This window comes from Vidua macroura, chromosome 28, assembly GCF_024509145.1.
Source record: "Vidua macroura isolate BioBank_ID:100142 chromosome 28, ASM2450914v1, whole genome shotgun sequence".
Classification (NCBI taxonomy): domain Eukaryota; kingdom Metazoa; phylum Chordata; class Aves; order Passeriformes; family Viduidae; genus Vidua; species Vidua macroura.
In genome coordinates this window covers 4,645,720-4,672,125 of record NC_071598.1, presented here as the reverse complement: position 1 = coordinate 4,672,125, position 26,406 = coordinate 4,645,720, and the positions used below count along the sequence as shown (strand labels likewise).

At 52.7% G+C, this 26,406-nt stretch overlaps 1 protein-coding gene across 5 annotated transcripts in view; it reads left to right on the top strand.

The window, feature by feature from the left end:
* Window positions 1–26,406, top strand: part of SLC4A5 (solute carrier family 4 member 5) — a 68,046-nt gene that overhangs the window by 30,158 nt on the left and 11,482 nt on the right. For all 5 annotated transcript variants that reach the window (XM_054000813.1, XM_054000812.1, XM_054000810.1 and 2 more), the window contains 16 exons: window positions 3,900–3,992; window positions 4,723–4,911; window positions 10,758–10,887; window positions 12,694–12,854; window positions 13,848–14,003; window positions 15,737–15,832; window positions 17,068–17,123; window positions 19,092–19,249; window positions 19,338–19,425; window positions 19,594–19,748; window positions 20,475–20,621; window positions 21,382–21,556; window positions 22,213–22,346; window positions 22,453–22,724; window positions 25,303–25,364; window positions 26,146–26,346. In XM_054000813.1, coding sequence (XP_053856788.1) covers window positions 3,920–3,992; window positions 4,723–4,911; window positions 10,758–10,887; window positions 12,694–12,854; window positions 13,848–14,003; window positions 15,737–15,832; window positions 17,068–17,123; window positions 19,092–19,249; window positions 19,338–19,425; window positions 19,594–19,748; window positions 20,475–20,621; window positions 21,382–21,556; window positions 22,213–22,346; window positions 22,453–22,724; window positions 25,303–25,364; window positions 26,146–26,346 — 2,253 coding nt within the window. In that variant the 5' untranslated portion in view covers window positions 3,900–3,919. The remainder of the gene's footprint in view (window positions 1–3,899; window positions 3,993–4,722; window positions 4,912–10,757; window positions 10,888–12,693; window positions 12,855–13,847; window positions 14,004–15,736; window positions 15,833–17,067; window positions 17,124–19,091; window positions 19,250–19,337; window positions 19,426–19,593; window positions 19,749–20,474; window positions 20,622–21,381; window positions 21,557–22,212; window positions 22,347–22,452; window positions 22,725–25,302; window positions 25,365–26,145; window positions 26,347–26,406) is intronic.

The following is a 26,406-nucleotide window of genomic DNA, read 5'->3' as shown; positions in this document are numbered from 1 at the left end:
CATTGGACTTTGGGATCTTGAATGATTTTATTCCCTTTTATTCCCTGTTTTCTCTTGGATTTGGGATCCTGAATCAATTTATTCCCTTTTATTCCCCATTTTCTCTGGGATTTGGGATCTTGAATTATTTTATTCCCTTTTATTCCCTATTTTTTCTGGGATTTGGGATCCCCATTGAGGTCTTTGGGTGGTTTTATTCCCTTCCAGAATTCCCTTTGGGGTGTCCCTGACCCCTTTTAGGATATCCCTGTCCCCTTTGGGGTGTCCCTGACCCCTTTGGGGTGTCCCTGACGCCTTTGGGATATCCCTGACCCCTTTTGGGATATCCCTGACCCCTTTTAGGATCTCCCTGACCCTTTTGGGATATCCCTGACCCCTTTTAGGATCTCCCTGACCCTTTTGGGATATCCCTGATCCCTTTTAGGATCTCCCTGACCCTTTTGGGATATCCCTGATCCCATTTAGGATCTCCCTGACCCTTTTGGGATGTCCCTGTCCCTTTTAGGATATCCCTGACCCCTTTTAGGATATCCCTTTCCCTTTTGGCATGTCCCTGACCCCTTTAGGATATCCTTGACCCCTTTGGGTTATCCCTGTCCCTTTTAGGATATCCCTGCGCAGTTCCTTCCCGAATCCCTCAATCCCGATCCCAAATCCACGGGGACAAAAATCCCCCAGAGCCCTGCAAACCCCAACCCCGCAGTTCGGTGTGGATTTTCCACGCCCCACACGGGAACCCCGGTTCCGCGGGTTCCCCCCTCCCTCCCCCCGTGATCCTCCGCGCTCCGGCCCCGATCGATCAATCGATCCCAATCCCGTCGGGATCAGGATCGGGGCTGGCCTTTGGGGTCGCTGAGCTGTTGGGAAGAGCGGCTCCGTCGATCCCGCTGCTCCCTGACCCCGCTCCCGACCCCAAATCTGGTTTTGGGGAGCTCCAGGTGAGTTGGGAAGGGGGAATCTCCTTTTTGGGGTTTCACGGCTTTGCTCGCCCTGCCCGCGTCCCGACGAATCCCGGTTGGGTTTTCCAGCTCTGGTTCCTGCTCTGCGTCGGTTTTTAGGGATTTAGGGGGGAAAAGCTCTCTGTGGGAAAAAATCCCAGATTGTCCGAGCCCGGAATCGATCGCGAGCTTCCATTTAGCTGTGCCTAACAAAACCTGGCTTTACCCCAGGGGTCCTTTGTGCTTCCCAGCTCATCCTGATTCCCAAAAAAATCCCATTTTTTTTTCCCGGTGTTATCCCAGCTGGGAGGGTTTGTGCCCCAATCCATCCCCCGGGAACCCCAACCTGCTGGGATTTCCTGGGGCATCTTTTAAAAGGGCATTTTTAGAGTAAAAATATTCCTGGCGGGTGTTTTCCTGCTTTTCCAGCGTCCTAAAATCCTCAGGGTTCGCCCCGGAATGTTTTTGGGAAGCCAAGTTATCCCTAAACCTGCCAGAGGAAAAACCCTAAATTTCCCTTCAGAGGAAAAAAACCCTAAATTTGTTTGGCCCTAAATGAAACCAATTCCTGCCAAAAGTGTCAGATTGATGGAAAAAAAATCCCAAATCTTGGAAATTTAAAACTCAACCGGGATGGGACTGGAGCTGGACTGGGATTAACCGTGCTTGAGCTGGACAGGGATAAACTGGATTTGATTTGGTCTGGGATAAACTGGACTTGAGCTGAACTGGGATAAACCGGATTTGATTAGGACTGGGATAAACTGGGTTTAATTTGGACTGGGATAAACTGGGTTTAATTTGGACTGGGATAAACTGGATTTGAGCTGGTTTGGGATAAACTGGGTTTAATTTGGACTGGGATAAACTGGGTTTAATTTGGTCTGGGATAAACTGGATTTGAGCTGAACTGGGATAAACCGGATTTGATTAGGACTGGGATAAACTGGGTTTAATTTGGACTGGGATAAACTGGGTTTAATTTGGACTGGGATAAACTGGATTTGAGCCGGACTGGGATAAACCAGATTTAATTTGGACTGGGATAAACTGGATTTAAACTGACTGGGATAAACTGCATTTGAGCTGGACTGGGATAAACTGGATTTTCCCGCGGTAAAGGGGTCAGGAATTCCCGCCCTGCCGGCCCCAGTGGCTCCAGCTGTTCCCGTTCCCCGCGGGTTTTGGCTGGATTTGGGGTTTTTGGCTGGATTTGGGGTTTTTGGCTGGATTTGGGGTTTTTGGCCAGATTTGGGGTTTTGTCTGGATTTGGGTTTTTGGCTGGATTTGGGGTTTTGTCTGGATTTGGGTTTTTGGCCGGATTTGGGGTTTTTGGCTGGATTTGGGTTTTGGGCCGGATTTGGGGTTTTTCTCCGTGCAAGAGCTGGAAAATGCAGGAATGCCGCTGGGGTCGCCCTCCGAGTGACTTTGGAGGCATCGACCGGCTGGGAATGGAAACAGCCATGCCCGGGCAGCCGAGTGTGAAAGGCAATCGCTGGAGCTCGGCTAATTAGGGAGTCGTTAATTAATTCATCAGCAGCGTCCCTGGCAGAGCGTCGCAGAAATCCCACCGGGATCAAAGGGGGAAAGGAAATGTGGGATCGGGAATGAGGAGAGGAAAATTTGGGCTGGGAAATCCCTTTGGATGTGGGGGGTCACTCTGGAATTCCTGGAAATTCCAGGGAAATGTGGGATCAGGAAAGGGGAGAGGAAAATTTGGGCTGGGAAATCCCTTTGGGGATGTGTGGGGTTACTCTGGAATAACAGGAGCTCTGGAATTATGGGAAATTCCAGGGAAATGTGGAATCAGGGATGGGGAAAATCCCTTTGGGGTGTGCAGGGTCACTCTGGAATTCCTGGGAAATTCCAGGGAAATGCAGGATCAGGGATGGGGAAAGGAAAATTTGGGCTGGGAAATCCCTTTGGGGATGTGGGGGGTCACTCTAGAATAACCAGAGCTCTGGAATTCCGGGAAATTCCAGGGAAATGTGGGATCAGGGATGGGGAAAATCCCTTTGGGATGTGTGGGGTCACCCCGGAATAACAGGGGGCTCTGGGATTCCAGGAAATTTGTGTCAGGAAATCTGCCAGGCTCTGAAATTTTGGGAAATTCATGTCCAAGGATTGTGCCAGGCTCTGGAATTTTGGGAAATTAGTGTCAGGAATTGTGCTGGGAAATCTCTGGAATGTTCTCCTGCGCTTCATGGACGCTGAGAGCAGCAGGAATTGGAGGACGGGGATGGGATCCTGGGGGAATTTTGGGAATATGGGGAGAGGAGAGTGGGGATGGTGCAGGAGGTGCCGGGGGGTCCCCGCTGGTCCCGCCGGGAATCCCGCTGGGATATTCCTGGGTGGAGGATCCAGAGCAGGGAGCTCCTGTCAGGTGTGCAGAGAGGTTCTTCCCCTCCCAGATCCCATCAAAATCCCCAATCCCATAAAATCCCAAATCCCATAAAATCCCAAATCCCATCAAATCCCAGATCCCGTTAAATCCCAAACACCATCAAAATCCCAGATCTCATCAAATCCCAGATCCCATCAAAATCCTGTAAAAATCCCAAATCCCAGATCCCATAAAATCCCAAATGCCGTAAAAATCCCAGATCACATCAAATCCCAGATCCCACTCAAATCCCGTAAAAATCCCAGATCCCATCAAATCCCAAATACCATAAACTCCCAAACACCATCAAAATCCCAGATCCCATCAAAATCCCAGATCCCATAAAATCCCAAATCCCATAAAATCCCAAATCTCGTTAAAATCCCAGATCCCACTCAAATCCCAGATCCCATAAAGTCCCAAATCCCACCCAAATCCCAAATCCCATCAAATCCCAGATCCCATAAAATCCCAAATACCATCAAATCCCAGATCCCATAAAATCCCAAATCCCACCCAAATGCCAAATCCCATCAAATCCCAAATCCCATAGAACCCCGTTCCCAATCCTTTGCCAGCTCCCCCGAGCAGCCGGGCCATGCTGGAGGACGAGGATGGGCTGAGCGAGCGCGGCCTGGGCGGCGCCCGGAGGAGATTCGAGGATGAGGAAGGTGAGAGAAATCCGGGAATGTCCTGGAGGAGATTTTTTAAAAAATTTTTATTCCAGTAATTGCTCTGCCCACATCATTTTCACTGGGAATTTTTCTCCCAGGAAAATGAATTTTTTATTCCAATTATCTTTCTACCCACATCATTTCCACCAGGAATTTTTCTCCCAGAAAAGTGAATTTTTTATTCCAATTATTGCTCCCTCCATGTAATTTCCACCAGGAATTTTTCTCCCAGAAAAGTGAATTTTTAATTCCAATTATTGCTCCCTCCGTGTAATTTCCACCAGGAATTTTTCTCCCAGAAAAGTGATTTTTTTTTTCCAGGAAAATGAATTTTTTATTCCGATTCTCTTTCCATTCACGTAATTTCCACCAGGAATTTTTCTCCCAGAAAAGTGATTTTTTTTTCCCAGGAAAATGAATTTTTTATTCCGATTCTCTTTCCATTCACGTAATTTCCACCAGGAATTTTTCTCCCAGAAAAGTGATTTTTTTTTCCCAGGAAAATGAATTTTTTATTCCAATTCTCTTTCCATTCACGTAATTTCCACCAGGATTTTTTTCTCCCAGGAAAATGAAATTTTATTCTAATTATTCCTCCACCCAGATCATTTCCACCAGGAATTTTTCTCCCAGAAAATTCATATTTTCACTGCGTTTATCACCCCACCCACCTCATTTCCCATCCCAAAACCGAATTCTTTTTAACCCCTTCCTCTCCCGTTCCCAGACTACCACTCCATCTACATCGGGGTGCCGGTGCCGCGTGGCTTCCGCAGGAACCGGCGCCGCCGGCGCTCGCCGGGCTCCAGCCGGGAGCGCAGCGGCAGCGAGCGCCGCTTCGGCCCCCGCGAGCCCTCGGACACCGACGAGGGCCAGGGCTGGCCTGAGAGCGGCAACGACAACGCCAGCAGGACCAGTGAGCGCCCCCAAATTCCCAAAAATTCCCCAAAATTCCCAAAAAATTCCCCCGGAATTCCCAAAAATCCCAGCGGGGATTCCGGGCTCGGGGCGGGATCGGCTCGGGCGCGCGCGGCGGTTGCGCTGCTCCCGTTCTGGGTTTGTTGGTGCCGTTGGGATGGGGTTGGAGAGGATTTCCTGCTGGGATTGGGGTCCCAAAACCTTCACACCATGTTCCCGATGGGTTTTTCCTGTTGTAATGGGATTTGGGTTGGATTGGAGAGGTTTTACTGCTGGGATTTGGGTCCCCACAACCTTCACACCGTGTTCCTGATGGGTCTTTCCCATTGGGTTGGGACTGGAGGGGATTTCCTGGTGGGATTTGTGTTCCCCAAAACCTTCACACCGTGTTCCCGACAGGTTTTTCCCATTGAAATGGGATTTGAATGGAGTTTTCCTGCTGGGATTGGGGTTCCAGAAAACTTTCAGACATCCCACCTTGATCCAAATGAGTTTTTCCCATTGAAATGGGATTGGAGAGGTTTTCCTGCTGGGATTGGGGTCCCCAAAACCTTCACACCGTGTTCCCATTTTTCTCCCATGTTTTTTCCCATGTTTTTCCCATTGAAATGGAATTTGGAGGGGATTTCCTGCTGGAATTGGGGTTCCAGAGAAACTCCAGGCATCATATCTTGTTCCTGACGTGTTTTTCCCATTGAAATGGGATTTGGATGGAGTTTTCCCACCGGGTTTGGGATTCCTGAAAACTTTCGGATGTCATATCCTGTTCCCAATGGATTTTTCCCATTGAAATGGGATTTGGATGGATTTTCCTGCTGGAATTGGGGTTCCAGACAACTTTTGGGCACCACACCTTGTTGCTGACAGGTTTTTCCCATTGAAATGGGATTGGGATGGAGTTTTCCTGTTGGGATCGGGGTTCCAGACAACTCTGGAGAATCACACCTTGTTCCTAACACATTTTTCCTGTTGAAATCCCATTTGGGTGGGATTTTCCTGCTGGAATTGGGGTTCCAGAAAAGCTCCAGGAATCCCACCTTGTTCCCGACAGATTTTTCCCATTGAAATGGGATTTGTGTGTGTTTGGAGGGATTTTCCTGCTGGAATTTGGGATTCCAGACAAGCTCCAGGAATGCCACCGTGTTCCCGCCGGGTTTTTCCTATTGCAGTGAGGTTGGGATGGAGTTTTCCTGCTGGGATTGGGGAATCACAGCGGGAATCACACCGTGTTCCCGCCGGGTTTTGCGGCTCCTTAGGGGGGAAATCTCCTTAGGGAGGATTAACATTTCACAAGGCTGCCGAGCCCTTCCATGGGCTGGGATTTTGCTGGAAATTTGCATTCGGGGTCAGGCCCAGGGGGCGGGCGAGGGCTCCACTCTTCCCTTCGGGAGCCGAAGTTTTCCAGGGTTTTTTTGCACGGGGAGAGGTTTTTTATTCGCTGGGCTGGCAGCTTCTTTGTGCCATGGCAGGAGCGGGGGCACATCCCTTCCTTTCCCCTCTTTTCCCCTATTTTCCCTCTTTTCCCCTCTTTTTCCCTCTTTCCCCCTCCTTTTCCCTCCTTTTCCCCTCCTTTTCCCCTCCTTTCCCCCTCTTTATTTCCCCCTCCTTTTCCCTCCTTTTCCCTCATTTTTCCCCCCTTTTCCCCTCCTTTCCCCTCCTTTTCCCCTCTTTATTTCCCCCTCCTTTTCCCCTCCTTTTCCCTCCATTTTCCCTCTCCTGTTCCCCTCATTTTCCCTCCTTTTCCCCTATTTCCCTTCTTTCTCCCTCCTTTTCCTTTTTTGCCCTCTGTTTCCCCTATTTTCACCTTCTTTTCCCTCCTTTTTCCCTCCTTTTCCTTCAATCCCCCCCCCTTTTCCCCTCCTTCCCCCTCCTTTTCCTTTATTCTCCTCTCTTTCCCCCTATTTCCCCCTCTTTTCCCCCTTTTCCCTCCTCCTCACAACCACCCAGAGATAACTCCAGACCACTTTGGTGGCTTGGACAAAAAAATTCATTTTACAGAGGAAAAATTAAAAAAAAACCCCAAACCCCCTCAAACCCAGAAAATCCCCCTCATTCCACCCCTGAAAATGAATTAATTTTGGAGTGGCTTTTCCCACCCCGCTGCAGCCAGGAGAGGAAAACCCCGCAGGGAACGAGCCCAAATCATGGGATTTTTGCGGGATTTTTGCGGGATTTTTGCAGGATTTTTGCAGGATTTTTCTGGGATATTTGCGGGATTTTTGCGTGATTTTTTCAGGATTTTTGCGGGATTTTTGCGGGATTTTTGCAGGATTTTTGCAGGATTTTTCTGGGATATTTGCGGGATTTTTGCGTGATTTTTTCAGGATTTTTGCGGGATTTTTTTTTCAGGATTTTTGCAGGATATTTGCGGGATTTTTGCGGAATATTTGCAGGATTATTTTTGCGGGATTTTTGCACTTCCCGCCGCTTTTCCGAGCGCATCCCAGCGATTTGGCAACTTCCCGTCATGGGAGCGGCAGGAGAGGGAAGGGTTTAGTGCTGCTAATCTGCTCCCTAAGCCGCGGAGTTTAGCGAGCCGCAGTGGATAAAGGAGAAAGGAGAAAGGAGAAAGGAACTCCAGCCCTTTGCAGTTTTTTGGGATCGCAGCGAAGCTTTGGGGTTAAATGGGGGAAGAAATGGAAACAGCTCCAGGTAGGGTTTGGGGTATTTTTTCCCACCAGCGCCGTGGTGGGAGGGGGAAAATCTCCTTTTTTTCCTGTTTTTCCCTCGGAAAAGTGACTCTGGGGCTTCCAGGAGCGTCGAGATCCAAAGGTCATCCCAAAAAAAATCAACGGGACAGCTCCCGGTTCCCGCTGCTCCTCGGTGGAAAAGTCGGTTTTTGGAAGGGTCAGAAATATCCCAAAGATGGGGGATTTGGTGCAAATTCATCCCATGGGGTGTGCATCCCGCTCTCCTGGGTTTTGGGGGGGTGGGGACTCGTCTGAGGCAGGAAAATCCAGGGAAAAGTAGTGGAGAATTCACAGGAAAACCCAGGGAAAAGCTGTGGAAAATCCACAGGAAAATCCAGGGAAAAGCTGTGGAAAATCCACAGGAAAATCCAGGGAAGAGCTGTGGAGAATCCAAAGGAAAATCCAGGGAAAAGCTGTGGAGAATCCAGGGAAAATCCAGGGAAAAGCTGTGGAGAATCCACAGGAAAATCCAGGGAAATGCTGTGGAAAATCCACAGGAAAATCCAGGGAAAAACTGGAGAATCCACTGGAAAACCCAGGGAAAAGCGGTGGAGAATGCAGAGAAAACCCAAGGAAAATCTGGAAAATCCAGGGAAAAGCTGTGGAGAATCCACGGCAGCCCCTGGATAAGGCTGGACTTTAAGCCAGGCTTAGTCCCGGCCGGACTGCGGACCCCGGCAGCGCCGCCTTCCCTCGTTTCCCAATTTTATCCCCATTCCGTGGGAATTTCGGTTTGGAAAAGGATCCCCAGGCGAGGTTTCGTTGCGGGGTTGGGCTTGGGATGTGAGGGGATTCAAACCATTCCTGTCCTGTTTCCCTGGGAATGATCCCAAATATTCCCTGGGAATCCAGCGTGGCTGAAACCCCAGAGTTTCCCCATCCTAAAACCTGGTTCCGGGAGATCTGGGTCCCCCTCAAGGAGCTGATTTTGGGGTGTTTTTTTGGGATTTGTGTCACTTTCCCCCCTCCCCAACAACCACCTGCTGCTTGCCAGGGTTTTGGGTGGAATTCCCAGGAATAAAAAAACCCCAAAGCTGGGAGAGTTCACGGCTCTCTGGGCCGTGAAATTCTCCAGGTGAACAAATCCCAGGAATTTTGGCTGCCTGGCCGAGCACCTCGGGGAGGGAGGGAAGCACAAGCCGGGAGCTGCAAGTTGGATTTATTCCCCAAAATCTGGCAGGACAAGGAAAAGAAGCTCAAAAAGCTCTTTCTGTATGAGATTTCCTTCGGTTTTTGGGGTTTTGGGGGTGACACAGCCCCGAGACCCCAAAATGAGGCCCTGGGGGAGGGGGAGGAAGGAAGGATCCATTTTTAAGGAGGGATTTTGGGAAGAGCCGGGAGCAGCAACCCCAAAATCAAGGACAGGAATTCCAAATCCCATTTTTTCCACCAGAGGCCTCACCCAGGACAGGGATTTCCAGCAAAATCCCGATTTTTTTTTTTGTTTTGTTTTGTTTGTTTGTTTGTTTGTTTGTTTGTTTTTGTTTTTGTTTTGTTTTTGTGGTTTAGCTCATTAAATGTGGTTTTTTTGGGGGGAATTTTGGGTTTGGTGCAGGGGTTGACCAGAATTTCACCCGTTTCATCCCTTTTCCGAGAACAACCCCGGGCTTAGAGAGCCTGAAACCCTCCAGGCACGGAGCCCAGCCCCAGAATTCCCGGGAATATTAATAACCAGAATAAGGGATTTATGGGAATGGCAGCAGGACCGGGCCACAGGCTTTGGGCTCGGCTTAGAGGGGCTTAAGTGGTTTAGGCAGGCTCAGCCTAAAGGGACATCCTCTTCTTTTGGGGCCTGGCCTCTGCTTTGTGCAGGAAAAGGGGCAGAATTCCTATTTTTCCCTCATTTATCCACGGCAATTTAATTCCCTGATTTTTTGAAGTGCTGCATTACCCGACTTTGTTATTCCCAGCTTGGAGAAAAAGGAGGATTTTCCCCAAAAATTCGCGTTTTCCAAGGCTGGATCATTCCTGCTGAATCAGGAAATACAGGATTTCATTCCAAACACCCCATTTCCATGGATTTCAGGGCTTGGATTTCTCCCCAAATCCACCAAAAACTGGGAAGTTTTGCCAGAAAAACCCCCGAGGATGGAGAGGGTTAAGAACAAATCCAACTTTTTTTTTTTAAATTTTCCTGGGATTTCTTCACCCTCCCATGGGCACTGGGAATGTGCTGGGATGGAAAAACCTTGGAGGGCACTGTGATCCCAAAACCATTCCCAGATTGCTCCATGGGCCATAAATTCTGCCCCTTCCCAGGGAAAAAAATTGGAATTTTTCCTGCAGGAACGACGGATCTGTGTCATTCCCCGTTGGGAAAAGGGGGAAATCCCAGCACTGGAAGGGTTGGGTTGGAATGGAGCCTGGAAAAACGTGGGATAGCCCTGGGAAGTGGGCACAGGGAACTCCTGGAAAGGGAATTTGGGGGAAAATTGGTTCCTGGAGCTTCATCCCGCTCCTCCTTTCCCCAGCATCCCCCAGGGAATTTGGGATGGGATCATTCAGAGTTCCCCCATTCCCTTCAACATTTCCCTCCAGTTTTTATCCCTTTTTTGGGGATCATCCCATTTTCCATGGAATTCCAGCTCTTTTCCCCAGCATCCCACAGGGAATTTGGGATGGGATCATTTGGAATTCCCTCATTCCCTTCAACATTTCCCTCCATTTTTATCCCTTTTTTCCCAATCCCAAACCCCCCTCGGGGTAATTCCCTGTGGGATCATCCTGTTTTCCATGGAATTCCAGCTGGTTTTTTCCACAGGGAATTCGGGATGAGACCGTTTGGAATTCCCCCATTCCCTTCAACATTTCCCTCCATTTTTATCCCTTTTTTGGGGATCATCCCATTTTCCATGGAATTCCAGCTCTTTTCCCCAGCATCCCACAGGGAATTCAGGATGGGCTCATTTGAAATTCCCCCATTCCCTCCAACATTTCCCTCCAATTTTTATCCCTTTTTTTGTGATCATCCTGTTTTCCATGGAATTCCAGTTGTTTTTTCCCACAGGGAATTCGGGATGGGATCATTCAGAGTTCCCCGATTCCCTTCAACATTTCCCCCTGGTTTTTTGGGATCCCAACCCCCACCTTGGGGCCATTCCCTGGGGGATGGAGTGGAATTTTCCCATGAATTCCGGCTCTTTTCCCCGGGCAGTGTCCCCGGCTGCGGAACGGCTCCGGTACATCCTGGGGGAGGAGGATGAGCCCCCCAACCCCACGCTCTTCACCGAGATGGACACGCTGCAGCGCGACGGCGACGACATGGAGTGGAAGGAATCTGCCAGGTCAGCCGGGATTCGGGGTCGTGGTTTTCCAAGTCCCAATTCCCACTCTCCGGCCAGGTTGGGACTCTTTATCCTCAGGGCACCTGAATCCACCATAAATGGGGAAAAAATGGGAATTTTTTTCTAGGATCACAGAGGTTTTCCAAGTCCCAATTCCTGCTCTTGGGCCAGGTTGGGACTCTTTATCCTCGGGGCACCTGAATCCACCATAAATGGGGAAAAAAATGGAATTTGGGATGCTGGGAGCTGCAGGAATTTGCCGTAACCCCGGCCAAGGAATCCCGGGGATGCCAACGGTGGGGCAAAGGCGCCGCTGGAGCCATGCCCCCAATCCCACAGGGATTCCTGTCTCTGATCCCACAGGAATTCCTGCCCCCAATCCCACAGGGATTCGTGTCCCCAATCCCACAGGGATTCGTGTCCCTGATTCCACAGAGATTCATGTCCCTGATCCCACAGGGATTCGTGTCCCTGATCCCACAGAGATTCCTGCCCCCGATCCCACAGGGATTCCTGGCCCCGATCCCACAGGGATTCGTGTCCCTGATCCCACACTCCATCCCGAGCTCCCTAATGACCCAAATTCCTCAGGAAAAGGGGCAGAAAGGAGAGGAAAAGTGCCCTAATCAGCTCTGGGGGAGCTGCCGCGGGAAGCTCCCCGGGAAAGAGGAAGGGTTGGGGAATGGAGGAATCGGGGAAGGGAGATGTGGGATGGGCGCCAGGGCCGGGTGTTGGGTTTTGGGGGTTCTGTCAGGGCATTCCTGGGTGATATTTTGGGGTTTTTTAGTGGGGACACCCGAGGTTTGCTCTGTGCAGCTGCTAATTCCATCCTGGCCCTTCCCCGTCCTTGCCCCTCAGAATTGTGGGGCCATCAGAATCCCATCCCAGAGTTCCTTCTCCTGGGTGTTCCCAAATCCCTTCTCCTGGCTCTTCCCAAAATCCCTTCTCATCCTCTGTCCTTCCCACCGGTGGTGCCCGCTCAGATGGGTCAGGTTAAACCCTGGGAAGGAAAATCCATGGAAGAAAAGCAGCTTTTGTCCCAAAAACCAAGAGCTTCCCTTCCAGGAACCTGAGCCCTGTTCCCAGGAATTTGGGAGGAACATTGACCCCATTCCAGAAGTTTCTCTGGAGTCTTCACTGTAAAAGGAAGGAAGGGAAGGGCTGAATTCCAAGGGCTTGCAAGTCCTCCCACAGTGGGGTCTGAGCATTCCTAAGGAATTGGGACATTGGGAATGCTCTGGGACGTTGGGAATGCTCTGGGACGTTGGGAACACTCTGGGACGTTGGGAACGCTCTGGGATATTGGGAATGTTCTGGGACGTTGGGAATGCTCTGGGACATTGGGAATGTTCTGGGACGTTGGGAAAGCTCTGGGATATTGGGAATGTTCTGGCTGCTCCAGGCAGGAGCAGATCCAGGCTCAGGCCAGGTCATCTCTATGGGAAAAGATCCCAAAACTTTCAGGAGTGGTTTGAGGAGGGAGAAATCCATGGATTTGGGTTTCCTGGTGGAACTGGGAGCTTTTCCTCCATCCCACAATTCCCAAATCCCACAGGAGCAATTTGAGAATGGGGAAATCCATGGATTTGGGTTTCCTGGTGGGATTGGGAGCTTTTCCTCCCCTGCACAACCCTGCTTTTGGGAATGACTCCACCAGATCCTCCCTTCCCAGCCCGGATAACGGGCGAGAACTCTGTGAGACGAATTAATCCAGGCCTTCCCAGCAGGGAAACTGCCCAGGAAGGAAAAGCCATTCCCGCATCCTCACACCCGCCCCGTTCCGGGCCCATCCCGCTCCCGTTCCAGGTGGATCAAGTTTGAGGAGAAGGTGGAGGAAGGAGGCGAGAGGTGGAGCAAACCCCACGTGTCCACGTTGTCCCTACACAGCCTCTTTGAGCTGCGGACGTGTCTCCAGACGGGAACGGTGCTCCTGGACCTGGATGGATACTCCTTGCCCCAAATTATTGGTAGGAGCTCCTGGAGGTTTTCCCCCACCGTGTCCTGAAATGGTGGGAATGGATTAAAACTCATTGGTTTGCTCCATTCCCTGAGTTTGTCCAGGAATGAGCAAGGGGAGGAGCTGGGAGCTGTCAGGTGCTTCCAGAAATTGTTGTGTTGAGGTTTTGGGGGGGATTTGGGGGGTCACTGCTGAAGCAGCAGATTCTGGGGAGGTTTTTGGGGTCACCCCTGGACCACCGTGGCTGGATGCTTGCAGATGATGTCATCAAGGAGCAGATCGAGGATGGGACATTTTGGGGAGGTTCTGGGAGGGTTTTGGGGGTCACCACAGCTGTGTGTTGCAGATGATGTCATTGAGAAGCAGATTGAGGACAGGACATTTTGGGGAGGTTTTGGGGTTCACCATGGCTGTGTGTTGCAGACATTGAGGAGCAGATTGAGGATGGGACATTTTGGGGAGGTTCTGGGGGGGTTTTGGGGGTCACCACGGCCGTGTGTTGCAGACATTGAGGAGCAGATTGAGGATGGGAGATTTTGGGGGTCACCACAGCTGTGTGTTGCAGACATCAAGAAGCAGATTGAGGATGGGACATTTTGAGGAGGTTCTGGGGGTCACCACGGCCATGTGTTGCAGAGGATGTCATCGAGAAGCAGATTGAGGATGGGACATTTTGGGGAGGTTTTGGGTGTCACCATGGCTGTGTGTTGCAGACATTGAGGAGCAGATTGAGGATGGGACATTTTGGGGAGGTTCTGGGGGTCACCACGGCCGTGTGTTGCAGACGATGTCATCGAGAAGCAGATTGAGGATGGGACATTTTGGGGAGGTTTTGGGGCTCACCATGGCTGCATGTTGCTGACATTGAGTAGCAGATCAAGGACAGGACATTTTGAGGAGACTTTAGGGGTCACCACAGCCGTGTGTTGCAGACATCAAGAAGCAGATTGAGGATGGGAAATTTTGGGGAGGTTTTGGGGGTCACCACGGCCGCGTGTTGCAGACGATGTCATTGAGAAGCAGATTGAGGACGGGCTGCTGAAGCCAGAGCTGCGGGAGAAGCTCAGCTACGTCCTCCTGCGCAAGCACCGCCACCAGACCAAGAAGCCGATCCACCGCTCCCTGGCCGACATCGGCAAGTCCGTGTCCTCCAGCACAGGTGAGCTCTTGGCGCCCAGCCCAACCTGGTGGCACCTCGGGAGCAGGAAGGGACATCTCGGGAGGAGGGACGGAGGACCCGAGGGTTTGGGACACCCTCGCAGGGTTTGTGGCTGGGAAGGAGCCCAGAACTCCGGCCCAGTGGGTTTAGGGGTGGGGGGTCAGCAGGAGCTGGGGGCCAAGGAGGTGATGGGGACACAGAGAACAAGTGACAGGGACAGCGCTGTGTGAGGGATGTGGCCGTGGCAGGGACAATGTCACCGTTTGGTGGCGTCATTGAGTGATGGCGTCGTTGCGCGAGGGACAAGATCACGGCATGATGATAATGTCAGTGTGCGGTGACGTCATTGTGTGGTGACATCGTTGTGTGATGACATCATCATGTGAGGGACAAGATCATTGTGTGATGACATTGTCGTGTGAGGGAGAATGTCATTCTGTGGTGACATCATCATGTGATGACATCACCATGTGAGGACAGTGGCGCTGTGATGACATCACCGTGATGACAATGTCACTGTACGATGACGTCACTGGGGACAATGGCATAGTGTGATGACATCATTGTATGATGACAGTAGCACTGTGTGATGATGTCATAGTGGGGACAATGCCACCATGCAATGATATCACCGTGGGGACAGTGACTCTGTGTGATGATGTCACCATGGGGACAGTGGGGAACAATGTCACTGTGTGATGACATCACAATGGGGACAATGACTGTGTGATGATGTCACCATGGGGACAATGTCATTTTGTGGGGTCAATGTTGCTGTGTAATGACATGACTGTGAGGACAATGATTGTGTGATGACATCACAATAGGGTCAATGATGCTGTGTGATAACATCACTGTGGGGACAATGACTGTGTGATGACATCACCTTGGGGGACAATGACGCTGTGTGATGACATCACTGTGGGGACCATGGCACCACGTGATGACGACATCACCGTGTGCTGATGATGTCACTGCATGCTGATGACATCACTGCGCTGACATCACGCGAGGCCAATGGCAGGCACAGGCCCCGGGCTCCATGCCGGGCTTTCCTGGCGCGGCCGCCGCAGACAAATCCGGTCTGGCCCCGGCTGATCCCGCCTTTCCCAGCCCTTACAAAAGGGGATTTGGGTCTGTTCCCGATTATTCCCGCGGGGTTGGCGGGAGGTCACTCGCTGCAGCCTGGGACGCGCCAGGATTGGGCTCCAGCAGCTCCTGGGAGCTGGGAGCGTCCCGGCATTCCCAACGGGATCCTGCTGTGACATTCCTAACAGGATCCTGTCCCAAACATTCCCAATGGGATCCTGTCCCCACATTCCCAACGGGATCCTGCTGTGACATTCCTAACGGGATTCTGTCCCCAACATTCCCAATGGGATCCTGCTGTGACATTCCTAATGGGATCCTGTCCCCACATTCCCCACGGGATCCTGCCCCACATTCCCAATGGGATCCTGCCCCAACATTCCCAGTGGGATTCTGTCCCCAACATTTCAAATGGGATTCTGTCCCCAGCATTTCCAATGGGATCCTCTCCTGACATTCCCAATGGGATCCTGCCCAAGATTCCCAATGGGATCCTGCCACACATTCCCACGGGATCCTGCCTCACATTCCCCACGGGATCCTGCCCCACGTTCCCCCCGGGATCCTGCCCCACGTTCCCCATGGGATCCTGCCCCACATTCCCACGGGATCTCGTCTCACAGCCCTCTCCTCTCCTCTCCCAGCCCGCAGCCCCGGGCGGGGCCCAGCCGCCGGCGCCGCCTTCCACCGCTCCACCGAGGACCTGCGGATGCGGCAGAGCGCCAGCTACGGCCGCCTGCGTGAGTGGGGGCACGGCCTCCCCAGAGCCTCCCTGCCCCGCCACGAGGCTCCCTGGAACGCCACGTGGTTCCCTAGAATTCCACATGGTTCCCTGGAACACCAAATGGTTCCCTGGAATGCCACATGATTCCCTGGAACGCCAAATAACTTCCTGGAATGCCAAATGATTCTCTGAAAACCAAATAACTCCCTGGAACACCAAATGATTCCCTGGGAAACCGAATAATTCCCTGCAACACCAGATGATTCCCTGGAATGCCAAATAATTCCCTGCAACACCAAATGATTCCTTGGAACATCAAATGATTAATTCTCTGATAACCAAATGATTCCCTGGAAAACCAAATAATTCTCTGAAAACCAAAACCTCCCTGCAACACCGAATGGTTCCCTGGAATGCCAAATGGTTCCCTGGAAAACCGAATGATTCCCTGGAATGCCAAATAATTCCCTGGAACACCAAATGATTCCCTGTAAAACCAAATTATTCCCTGGAACGCCAAATAATTCTCTCAACACCAAATAACTCCCTGCAACACCAAATAATTCCCTGCAAAGCCAAATTATTCCCTGGATGCCAAATAACTCCCTGGAACACCAAATTCCCAGCCCCAGGGGCAGAGCAGGAGGTTGAAAAGGGGTCCCACCGTGGCTGCCGTCCCAGGAACGCAGCGCGGAACTCGGGATGAGCGAGGCTGCCGGGGTGGGGTGGAGGAAAGCATCCTTGGAGTCTTTAGAGAGGGAAGGCTTGGAAGAGGGAGGGAATCCTAAAAGATTGCTTGGCTGGGAGAGGGCGGGTGGGAAATCTCAAAGGAACCCGGGAGCTTGGTTTGGGTGGCTGAGCCTGGGAATGCTCCCATTTACAAAGTTTTGGGATCATTAGGGTTGGAAAAGCCCTCCGAGGTCATGGAACACCACGATGTCCCCAAGAGCCACATCCAGGTGGTTTCTGGACCCTTCCAGGGATGGGGGCTCCATCACTGCCCCGTGCCAGCCTTCCCACCCTTTCAGAGGAGGAATTTTCCCTAATTCCCGGCTTTTCACGGTGCTGCTGCTGCTTTGCAAGCCCAGACACCATCACCAATATTTTATTTCTGTGCACGGATTCTCCCATGGGTTTTCTCCTGGAACCTGGGCTGGCTTTTCCCACCAGGTTTTCTCCTGGCTTTTCCCACCAGGTTTTCTCCTGGCACTTGGGCTGGCTTTTCCTCACAGTTCCCTCTGTTCCCTCCAGGTCACGCCCAGAGCCGGAGCATGAATGACATTTCGGACACACCGAGCACTGACCAGGTACCCAAAACCCCAAAACCCTGACGCAATCCCCACTGGGCTCTGGGGCTGTCGGCTCCATGTGAGCCGTGGCTGGGTCGATACCCGCACAAATCCCTAATTAGGGCAGTTAATTGCTGGATTGATCCCTGCGGGGAAGCTGCCCTGGAGGTGACACCTGTGCTTTCAGCACGGAATTAGGGACGAGCCAGGAGCCCAGATCCATCGGGGTGGGGCAGAAATTCCCTCCAGATCCTGCAGGAGCTGCTTGGAAGTGTAGGAATCCTAAAGGGAGAGGGTGGCAAATCCCACCCGAGCTCTTGGGTTTGCACACGGGGATTCAGCTCTGGGGGTGAGGGGCTGGAATTTGGGGTGGGATCTGTTTTTTCTGAGGGTTTCTCAAGGCAAAGCTCAGCCCAGAGCCCATGGGGGGCTTTTCCTCCTGGGATTGATTTTAGGAGGGAGCTGGGAAGCAGGTCCCGCCTTGGGAATGGGATGGGTCAGTGGGATTTTGTCCCATTCCCATGCCAGACTCTTCTGGGAATGGTTGGTTCCTTGGAAGAGCTTTGCTTCATTTCTGTTCCTTATTCCGCCCTAAACCGAAGGCAGAATCATCAATCCCATGGGATTTTAAGGAATGGGATGGGATAAAGACTTGAGTTGGGATTTTAGGGAATGGGATCTTTGGGTTTTTAGGGAATGGGATGGGAACAATAACTTGCTTTGGGTTTTTAGGTAGTGGGATGGGATAAAAACTTGAGTTGGGTTTTTAGGGAATGGGATGGGATAACAACTTGAGTTGGTTTTTTAGGGAATGGGATAGCAATTTGCTTTGGGTTTTCAGGGAATGGGATGGAATAATGACTTGCTTTGGGTTTGTAGGGAATGGGATGGGATAATGATTTGTTTTTCCCCTGGGATGTCCTCGCTGGGCTTACCTAGGGTGATGCACTTTAGGGCAAGTCCAGACACCATAAAAAATGCTTTATTTCCTTGGATTTCATGGATGGAAATCCACGTTCTACTGGGAGCTATGGGACAGGGACACCACGAAGGTTTCCAGGCCACCTCCTGAAATGAATCCATCCTGGTGCCCACTCAGGAACCCCAAATATCCCCTCCAGCAATGGGGTTCGGAGGGTTAATCCCAAAATATGCAAAGCATTTAGGTTTAATCGCCCTATTAGGCCCACTACAAAGGGACTTTTAAGTGTTACATGAAGCTTAGTGGCCACTGGTAACTCCTGCTCTTATTCTGAGCAGAACTGGAGGAGTTGCTTTATTATTATTATGATTTTTTTGTTTGTTTTTTTTTTTTTTGTTTTTTTCCATTTGGATTTAGAAGATTAGGCTGGGGTGAGGCGGCTGCCCGGCTCACATGCCTCCCCTCATGCTGCCATATAGATTATCATAACTCCCTGCCCGGCTGGGTATTGAACCCTTTTAGGCTCCTAATGAAAAGAGCTGCGGGGGAGAAGAGACCTGGGGGATAAATCCATGGATGAGGTTTTCCTCCTCCCATTATTGGAACGGGGCTGGGGAGGAGCGAGGCACCAAAACCTCCCCTGTGCAGGGCTTGGGGGGTGGTTCTGTGCCACAAGGGGCTGCAAATAAACTCCAAAAATGTTCCTGGCTTGCTGCAGCACCCCTGGGGTTGGCTCGGGTTTTCCACAGGGGGGTTTCAGGGAGCTTTCCTCGCAGAGAGCCCAGGAGAGGAAAACCAAACATTGCTGGTTGGGTTGTGGAGCCCTGGGGGTGCGATTTAGTCTCGGTTTTAGCCACGTTTCTGAAGAAATCTGGCTTTGTGAAATTTTCCTGGCTGATTCTCGGATGTGGCTCCTCAGTCCCCACCTCTGGGAGTCCTGGGACTACAAGAGGTCAAATCTTGCAGCCTGAGGCTTCAACTTTGGTGGGGAAAAAAAAAAAAAAACGAGGGAAAAGCCAAATTTTGGCAACGGCTCCCTTCCTCGACCTTGCCTTTCCCAACAGCTGAAGAACAAGTTCATCAAGAAGATCCCCAAGGACGCCGAGGCCTCCAACGTGCTGGTGGGGGAGGTGGAGTTCCTGGAGAAGCCCTTCGTGGCCTTTGTGCGGCTGCTCCAGGCCACCATGCTGGGGGGGGTGACGGAGGTGCCTGTCCCCACCAGGTGAGCGCCGTCCCCGGGCACGTCCTGAGGGGTCTGGTGGCCCTGGAGCTCCGAGGTGGCCAACACAGCGGCACCTTTCCCTCCCCAGGTTCCTCTTCATTCTCCTGGGTCCGGCGGGAAAAGCCAAGTCCTACAATGAGATCGGCAGGGCCATCGCCACGCTCATGGTGGACGATGTGAGTTGAGGCCACCCCAGCCCTCCTTTGGGGCCCCCATGGCTCAGAACCCAGCAAAAAAAAGCAATTTCACACCTTATCACCCCAAAAATTGAGATTGAAACCCCCAAGAGGACGTGGGGCTGGAGGCCACGGCCAGGCTGACCCCTGTCCTGTGCCCACCCCCAGCTCTTCAGCGACGTTGCCTACAAAGCCCGGGACAGGGAGGATCTGATCGCCGGCATCGACGAGTTCCTGGACGAGGTCATCGTCCTTCCGCCTGGCGAGTGGGACCCCAACATTCGCATTGAGCCTCCCAAAAAAGTGCCCTCAGCTGAGAAGAGGTGGGTGGGGCTGGACCAGCCCTGTGGCCACTCCTGTGTCCAGGTCTGGGGGGGCAAGAGCCTTGCTTGGCTTCATCGCTGGCAGTAACCCCTCCAGATGTTCCAGAAGTGCTGGGTTTGCAGCAGGGCTTCTTCCCAGCTCGGCTCTGCGCCGTTTCCACTCTCCTGGCACAGCTTTTACCGGGAGGTGACCCTGCCCAGGCCAGGAGTTGAACTGGGTGATCCTTGAGGTCCTTCCCAACCCAGCCCAACCCAACCCAACCCAACCCAACCCAACCCATGACTCCACAAACTGAGCAAACCCAGCTCTGGATCTGTCCAAATTCGCCCCAAAACCCAATCTCAGTGCAGGCTCAGAGCTGCACCACGGCTTTGGCCATGGTCCTCACACCGGTGCCAATCCGGCAGCACCGATCCGGTGGGGCTGATCCAGCAGTGCTGAGCCGGTGGTGCCAATCTGGCGGTGCCAATCTGGCGGTGTTGAGCCGGCGGTGCCAATCTGGCGGTGCCGATCTGGCAGTGCCGATCTGGCAGTGCCAATCTGGCGGTGCCGATCCAGCGGTGCCGATCTGGTGGTGCTGATCCAGTACTGCTGATCGAGCAGTGCCAATCCAGCGGTGCTGATCTGGCATTGCCAGGTGGGCGGGGCTGATCCGGGTGTGCCCATTCGGCGGTGCCGCTGTGGCGGTGCCAGAGTGGGTCCGAGGTGGTGCCGCTGTCCCGCAGGAAGTCGGTGTTCTCGCTGAACGAGGTGGGGCAGATGAACGGCGTGGCCGGCGGGGCGGGCGCCGGGGGCGGCGGCGGTGGCGGCAGCGATGATGGGGAGATGCCCGAAGTCCACGAGATCGGGGAGGAGCTGGCCTGGACGGGCAGGTGAACAAGGAGCCACCCCCAAAATCCTCCAGAACGTGCCGGGATCCATCAGCGTCTCCTGCGGGCTCATCCTGGGGTGAAATCCCGGTGGGAAGGGGTTCTTGTCAGCACCACATTATTTGTGTGTCTGTATATAAATTCCATTTCTGTGTCAATATTTATAAATCTCCCAACTGGCCAGAGCAGCTGTGCAGCCCCAGAAGTGTCCAAGGCCAGGTTGGACGGGGCTTGGAGCAGCCTGGGACTGTGGGAGGTGTCCCTGGGTGGGACTGAGGGGGTTTTAGGGCAAATCCCAACCCAAACCATTCCAGGATTCTGGGATGCTTGAGCCTCTCTGCTCTGGAGCCAATCTGGGAATGGTCACCTGGAGAAGAGGAGGATCCAGGGAAAGCTTCCAGCACATTCCAGCCTAAAGGGACTCCAGGAGAGCTGGAGAGGGACTGGGGAAAAGGAATGGAGGGACAGGACACAGGGAATGGCTTCCCAATGGGAAAGGGGAGATTTAAATAGGATATTGGGCAGGAATTCCTGGCTGTGAGGGTGGGGAGGGGCTGGGATGGAATTCCCAGAGGAGCTGTGGCTGCTCCATCCTGGGAATGTCCTAGGCCAGGCTGGAGCCCCCTGGGACAGTGGGAGGTGTCCCTGCCATGGCAGGGGTGGGATGGGATGGGATTTAAGGTCCCTCCCAACCCAAACCTCTCCAGGACTCCACGATTCTGTTTTGCTGGAAGTCACCAGGCCCTCGGCGGTGTCTCCGCAGGTTTTGTGGCGGCCTCTACCTGGATATCAAGAGGAAGCTGCCCTGGTTCCCGAGCGACTTCTACGAAGGTTTCCATATCCAGTCCATCTCCGCCATCCTCTTCATCTACCTGGGCTGCATCACCAACGCCATCACCTTCGGGGGGCTGCTGGGGGACGCCACTGACAACTACCAGGTGTGGCCCGCGGTGTCACCGGCTTGGGGACAAGCAAGGGTGGGATCAGTGGGATGGGATCCATAGGATCAGTGGGATGGGATCTATGGAATGGGATGGGATGAGATGGGATCCATGGGATTGGGATCCATGGGATTGGATGGGATCCATGGGATTGGATGGGATGGATCCATGGAATGGAATGGAATGGGATGGGATGAGATGGGATCCATGGGATGGGATCCATGGGATTAGGATGGGGTGAGATGGGATCCATGGGATGGCATGGGATCGATGGGATGAGATCCGTGGAATTGGGATTGGATAGGATGAGATCCATGGGATTGGGATGGGATGACATGAGATGGGATCCATGGGATTGGGATGGGACTGATGGGATGGAATTGATGGGATCCATGGGATTGGGATGGGATGGGATCCATGGGATGGATTTTACCCTACTTGTGCCATGCCAAGCTTCTGGGGATGGACATTTTCTGCCAGGTGGGACTGGCAGCCCCGGAACACTGGAATGCCCCATGGCAATGCCAGGAGTGGTCCCAGCCATCCCGGGCAGGCCCAGGCCAAGGTCCCTCAGCCCCATCTCCATTGGGGGGGTCCGTGGGGACATGGCGTGGCCCGGCACCCCCATAACTCCACCTCTGCTCCGTCCCCAGGGGGTTATGGAGAGCTTCCTGGGCACGGCCATGGCCGGCTCCATGTTCTGCCTCTTCGCCGGGCAGCCCCTCATCATCCTCAGCAGCACCGGCCCCATCCTCATCTTCGAGAAGCTGCTCTTCGACTTCAGCAAGTGAGTGCTGGGCCACCCCAGGGGACACCAGGGCCCATCCCCGCAGGGGTGGGACGCATCCCCAGCCGCCGGCCACTCTCACAGGGCCGCGTGTCCCCTCTTCCAGAGGCAACGGGATCGACTACATGGAATTCCGCCTGTGGATCGGGCTGCACTCGGCCCTGCAGTGCCTTATCCTGGTGGCCACCGACGCCAGCTTCATCATAAAGTACATCACGCGCTTCACTGAGGAGGGCTTCTCCACCCTCATCAGCTTCATCTTCATCTATGACGCCATCAAGAAGATGATCGGGGCCTTCAAGTACTACCCCATCAACTCCGACTTCAAGCCCGACTATGTGACCATGTACAAGTGCGAGTGCGTCGCCCCCGACCCAGGTGAGTTCACCCCGGGGCCGCCCGGGCAGGAGCCGGGGGTGGGAGGAGGGTCCTGGCGTGGATGAATCCCACGGGATCGCCGGCCCAGGACGTGGGAGGAGGCCTGGGCTGGAGAGACCTCGTCCTCATCGTCCTCCTCGAGGGGGTTGTGGAGATGGAGGAAGAGCCTCGTCCCCCTTGGATGAAGGCCCTGGCGCTTCCTGGGACGCAGCAGACGGAGAGTCGGGATCTCAGCCTGGAGCAGCCAGACCTGGATATTGATAAGGAGGAATTATGGAAGAATAAAAAGGACATTTCAGGTCATTCCAGCCTGCTGCCGATGGAAACTGAACGTCCAGGAAACACCTGGAGTGGTTCTGTGCTCTGCGGTGTCCGGGACACCCCGGGATGTCCCAGCTGGGTGTGGAAACCTCCATGGACCGTTTTCCTCCTTTTTCCACTCCTTTTCCAAAAGGGGAGGCCATCAGGCTCTGAGCAGAAGGTCCTCCCATGGTTTTGCTCTTGGGTAGACGTCTTGGACGATCCCAGATCTGAATTGCGGAGCTCGGACACTCCGGGAAGGGAGCGGAGACGGCTTCGGGCTCACGGCAGCGAGCGGCTGCTCTCCCAGGAGCTGAATTTATGTCAAAAATCCAAATTTTGGGGAGCACCAGCTACAGCCAGAGGAGACTGACAGTGGGCAGAGGTGAAGGTGGATGAAGGTGACAGTGGGTGAAGATGATGGTGGATGAAGGTCACAGTGAATGAAGGTGATGGTGGATGGAGATCATGGTGTATGAAGGTTACAGTGGGTGGAAGATGATGATGGATGAAGATGAAGGTGGATGAAGATCACAGTGGATGAAGATGGTGGTGGATGAAGATCACAATGGATGAAGGTTATGGTGGATGAAGGTCGTGGGGAAGTTCTGCCCGTCTCCTTCCTTCAAGAGAAGCACCCAAGACCCTCCACCCAAGACATTCCCAACGCAACTGCCACTCCAAGGAGAGCTCTCACCCTGTGCCCATCGCAGCCGTTGGGTTGAATTTTGCATTTTTCCCAATTTGTGCTCATCCACCCCTCCGTGAGCACCGCGATCCCGCTGGGAACCAAGACCCCTGAGCAGCACCAGAACCGACGCAGTTCTTCCCCCAAACCCAACCTGCAGAGAGCCAAGACGGAACCCCGGAGCCGGAATTCCCGGATGGAGCCGTGAGCACCCCCGGGATGCGTCCGGCAGCTCCTGCGGGAGGAGCCTTCAGCCTCCAGGGAGGTCTCCCCCTTCTCCAAGCCCCCACCCTGAGCAAACCCCGAGCAGCCCAGAGGCGTCCGCACCCCAATCCCCGACCCCACTCCTCGCCCTGGCTGCCCGAGGCAGCGGTGTCCAGGTTGGATTTAAAAGCCTTCTAGAAATGGTGTTTATTCCCCCCATCATCCTTAATTTTTTTTAATTCCCTTTTTTTTTCATCCCTGCTGATTTTTGATTATTATAACTGATTTGTCCCATATTTGTCTCTGCTGCACACATCAATTTGGGCTGATTTCAATCTCAAGTGAGTATCACCTTCTGAATATTAAAACTATTTTAATATTTGATACTCTCCCCCCCACGGGGGGGGTTCCGTTGTTATTTTTTTTTTTCCCCATGTATCTGACTTTTCTCTCTCTCTGAAAAGGTTTGTGCAGAGCCCTTAGGGCTCCTCTCTTTAACCCCACCGGTGCCGTGCCGCCCTTTAGAGGCGGAGAAATCCCAAAATAGTGTTTGTGGAAAAAAGAAAAGGTTGTGGAGGAGAGAAATGAGAGCAAAGCCGATGTTTTTAGGGCCAGCTTTGTCCCCCAGAGCTCGGTCCCGGCAGCTCTCTGTCCTAGCCCAGCCTCTCCGTCATTAATCCCCGGCGCTGGGGCTGGAAGCAGCGGCCGAAATTCCCGCTGGGCGAAGAGGATGGAAGAGGGGGGCAGCAAAGCCGTCCTGGAATTCCAGAATTCCCGAATTCCCTCTTTTAGGGGTACCCCAAGAGGTCCCGGGGGTGCTCCCAGAGCTGCGGAGCTGCATCGCCTGAAGAGCCGAGGAGGAGAAGGTGCCGGGGGCTCAAAAAGATGGAATTTTGCACCGATGAGACCAAAACAGCCCCAAACGATTAAAAAAAAAAAAAAAAAAAGAACAATAATTAAAAAGATGTAAATCAGGCGTGATTTGGGTGCCAGCCCTCTCCAAAAAAAAAAAAAAAAACCCAAAAAAAAAACACCCCAGGCTGCTTTCCCAGCCTTCCACCCCCATGGTTTCAAGTCTACCCCACTCCCGGCGGCTTCCCTGGGAAGCTCCTGGAAATTTTAGGAATGGGAAGCTCCTCAAAAATCCCCTCTGGCCTCAGTCCTCGCCAGCCCCACAGGGAGAAGCTGCCGCGGGAGCCGCCGCGTCCTCCCCAGCGCGTGGGATTAATCAGGGAGAGGTTAGAAAAGGGGGATTCCCCCTCAAAAATCCGGGATGCCAATCTCTGCCAGGCTGGGCAGGTGAAGCCCAGCTGGTGGTGATGCCCAAAAGCTCCCAAAAGTTTGGGTTTAGCCCCAAAACCTCAATAACCGACTCCTCTCCCGCAGCCAACGCGACCTCGTTCGATGCTCCAGCTCCAGTGGCACCGAACACCACTAACGTGTCTCTGGTAAGGATTGGGATCCGCTCGTCCCGGGGGAAATTTGGGATCAGGGAGGGCGGATCCGGGGCATTTCAGCACCCAGGAGCGGGATGGGCCAGCTCCGAGTGAGGGGAACTCAAATTGGGGTTCCCAGTGGGGCTGAGCAGCACCAAATCCACGCTTTTCCCCCCAAATTTGTATCAGCACTGCGGTTTTCCTGTGGTTTTGGGTATCCCCAAAAGTCTGGAAATTCACTTTTCCTTGAGTGCTGAAACAGCTCAAACTGCTCTTTTTGGGGGTTTGAGCAGGAAATTTCCTTTTTTTTGCAAGCTGTAGTTGCTAAAAACGCTGGTTTTGCTCAATTCAGTTATGAAATTTCCCTTTTCTTGGACAACATGATCCTAAAAGTACAAATTTGGGGTTTTGGGGAGGAAATTTTCCTTTTCTTGCACAATGTGATCCTAAAAGTACAAATTTGGGGGTTTGGGGAGGAAATTTTCCTTTTCTTGCACAACGTGATCCTAAAAGTACAAATTTGGGGGTTGGGAGAGGAAATTTTCCTTTTCTTGCACAATGTGATCCTAAAAGTACAAATTTGGGGATTGGACAGGAAATTTCCCTTTTCTTGCACAATGTGATTGTAAAAGTACAAATTTGGGGGTTTGGACAGGAAATTTCCCTTTCTTTCCATACAGCATCTTAAAAATTCCAGTTTTGCTGGATTTGGGCTGAAATTCCCCCTTTCCCTGCACAGACCACAGTAATTCCAAATTTTACTGATTTTGCTTTTTTCGGGGTCTCTCGCCAGTCCAATGCTCTCAACCTCACAGCTCTGGACTGGACCCAGCTGAGCAAGAAGGAATGCCTCAAATACGGCGGCAGCTTAGTGGGAAAATCCTGCAAATTCGTGCCCGACCTGGCCCTCATGTCCTTCATCCTCTTCTTCGGCACCTACTCCATGACCCTGACCCTTAAAAAGTTCAAATTCAGCCGCTACTTCCCCACCAAGGTGAGGAAAGAACCAAATCCTGCCAGATCGTTTCACAGAAAAGAGGGGAAACAGGAGCTG